Source organism: Plectropomus leopardus, chromosome 17 (genome assembly GCF_008729295.1).
Source record: "Plectropomus leopardus isolate mb chromosome 17, YSFRI_Pleo_2.0, whole genome shotgun sequence".
Lineage (NCBI taxonomy): Eukaryota > Metazoa > Chordata > Actinopteri > Perciformes > Serranidae > Plectropomus > Plectropomus leopardus.
Genome location: NC_056479.1, coordinates 29,041,351 through 29,043,850, shown reverse-complemented (window position 1 = coordinate 29,043,850; position 2,500 = coordinate 29,041,351). Strand labels below are relative to the sequence as shown.

Genomic DNA, 2,500 nt, shown 5'->3' with positions numbered 1-2,500 from the left:
ACTGCAGATCTCAGCATTTTGTGGTCCACACGTCAGTCTAAATCAATCATTTGCTTCTGTTTCGTTGCTTTTTTTATTTTATTTTTTAAATCATTTTGTCCTGCCCTGCCTTTAGGACAAAGTCCACACCTTTGGACGTGTCCCCTTTAATGGGCAGAGGTTTCTCTGCGTCCTCGGTCTGATGTCCTTCACACCGTCACAGACAGACGGAGGAGGACAGACGGGACACCGAAGAGACGGATTAAGCAGCAGCTGTACTCACTTGGCAATCATCTCGGGAGTGAGCTCCGTCTCCTGTTTGGTGACGGTGGTGCTGAACGAGCCGCCTTTCCTGATCCAGTACGACTTCACCGTCCTGAACACAGAAAGAAAACATCGCTGCAGAAAACCCCAAAGACACAGAGGACGGCTTCACGCCTGCGTGAATGTTGAGAACATTTTAACTTCGACAAAAAAGATAACAGAAAATCAAATTAGTTGCCAATTAATTTTCTGATGATTTTCTAAATCACAGCTGGTCCAGATTTATCTTAAAACCTGGAATAAACGTCACAATTTTCACAATCCTAAAACACAGGGAGTGCACACTAACCGACTGGATTCAGCAGACTTTTTATGAAGACTTAAAAACGCCTGATGAACGATCACCGACTACACGACTCGTCGCTCAAACCGAAGCCAACTGGACGCACCAAACTGCCACGACAACACCCACGAGAACAAGATTAAAACATGCAACTGTCAAAAAGAAGAGACACAAACGTGAATACAAAGTCAGGCAGCAGCCGTTTATCTGTTTCATATCATGGTGATGTCTTTTATGGAAAAGCTCGAGTCGCTGGATGCTGCGGACATTCGGCTCTACGGTTCATAACCGGCGATCCTTACAGCACCCACTGCTGCCGTCTTTATACCTCACATTTTTTATACAGCAAAGGAACCTCATCGACTGAAACAATGTGATGAAACACATCCACCATCTGACGACACGTCCGTCACCCAAAGCTCTCACAGGAGCCAAAAAGAAATCCCAAATCTCTGCCGAACTCTCATGAGGAGTTTGATTCAGGCGTCAGCAGCAGAACAATCACAGTCTCTGCTCACAGCAGCAGACGGCGGACGGTTTCGTCTCAGCTCTGATGCAAACATCACGCTGACTCCTGGAGGGAAAACAACAAACTTTCTGCTGCCACCTTCTGGCAGAGAAAAGGACTCAATCACAGCTTGTGTTTAACCCTTTGAGCAATTTGGCTTGTTTTGTTTCAAAAACATGGGAGGAGAAACAAAGAAATGACCCTCAAAACAGCAAGAAAAGTGTAAAAGGTACAAGAAAAATACCTGAAAATTAGTCATTAAAAAAATAAAGTTTAAAAAACAAAGAAGGCAAACAAGAATCGTAAAAGAGTTTTTTTCCCAATACTCTTTTTTAAAAATACTTATTTTGTCGTGGAAATGACTAACATAGGTTCCATATTTTTTTTTTATTGACACAGTGTATCTCTAAAAAAAATCAAACAAACAAGAATTGGAAAAGTATTTAAAAATATATATTAATTCTGCTACATATTTTTATCATGAAAATGACAAAGAAAATTAGAAATAGATTTTTTTCCTTTTTCCCTTAACTTAAAAAAATCTATATCTACTAATTTTTTGCAATTTCTGGAACATTTCTAAAAATTTGCTCACTGACTTTTTCCCACGTGCTTTTAAAAAAAATCGCACCAGTTTGCACAGGGGGCAAGGGTTAAAATACTCGTGAAAGGCGTCCGAGAGCAGCACAAGAAAAGCGATGTGGCTCCAGGTTTGAAAGGGTTAAAACTCTGCGGACTCACACTTCAGAGAGCAGCTTCCTCTTCTTCAGCTCGTTCTTCTCTTTCTCCTCCAGCTCGGAGGTGTTTCCGTTCTGCACCTGCAGCAGCTTCTCTCTGACCTGGTCCTCGATGCTGTCCACCTGCAGAGACACAGAGACACAGAGACACAGAGACACAGAGACACACACACACACACACACACACACACACACAGAGTCAAACACTCCTCATTCAGACGGCCGCTCAAAAAAACAATTTTACAGAGTTTGTTAAACACGTACAGTCCTGAAAATCCGCGGGCCGCCCTCGGATGATTTGTCCACTCTGATCCACTTGTTGGACATCGCCTTACTGAAGCCGATCTTCCCGAAGGACAGTTTCTGCACGGGGACAAACGCAAGAGACACATCACTGAAAATATCAACAGTTTGTTCAGTCCCAGTAAAATTACAATAAAAAAGCAAAGGAATGCCAATAATCTCGAGCTGCTGCTAAAGATTATCGTCATTATCGTCTCATTTCACAAGAATTTAAACCTTTGAACCTCAAACAACTAATTTCTGTCAAAAACATGGGAAAAAAATATTAAGCAACTAATTATATTTACAAATTATATTTAACAAGCTAGGACAAAATGTTTAATCAGGATATTTAAATATTTAAAATCATGTTACAAAATAATTATA

General features: G+C 41.0%; 1 protein-coding gene and 1 non-coding gene across 2 annotated transcripts in view; both read right to left on the bottom strand.

Moving 5' to 3' along the window:
- LOC121956325 (phenylalanine--tRNA ligase alpha subunit-like) overlaps positions 1 to 2,500 on the bottom strand; it is a 24,737-nt gene that overhangs the window by 10,200 nt on the left and 12,037 nt on the right. The window contains exons 8-10 of the mRNA XM_042504471.1: positions 2,096 to 2,305; positions 1,836 to 1,954; positions 263 to 355 (exon numbers count right to left, since the gene is read on the bottom strand). Of these exons, the coding sequence (XP_042360405.1) occupies positions 263 to 355; positions 1,836 to 1,954; positions 2,096 to 2,305 (422 nt within the window). The remainder of the gene's footprint in view (positions 1 to 262; positions 356 to 1,835; positions 1,955 to 2,095; positions 2,306 to 2,500) is intronic.
- LOC121957337 lies at positions 95 to 220 on the bottom strand. The gene has a single exon (XR_006106754.1).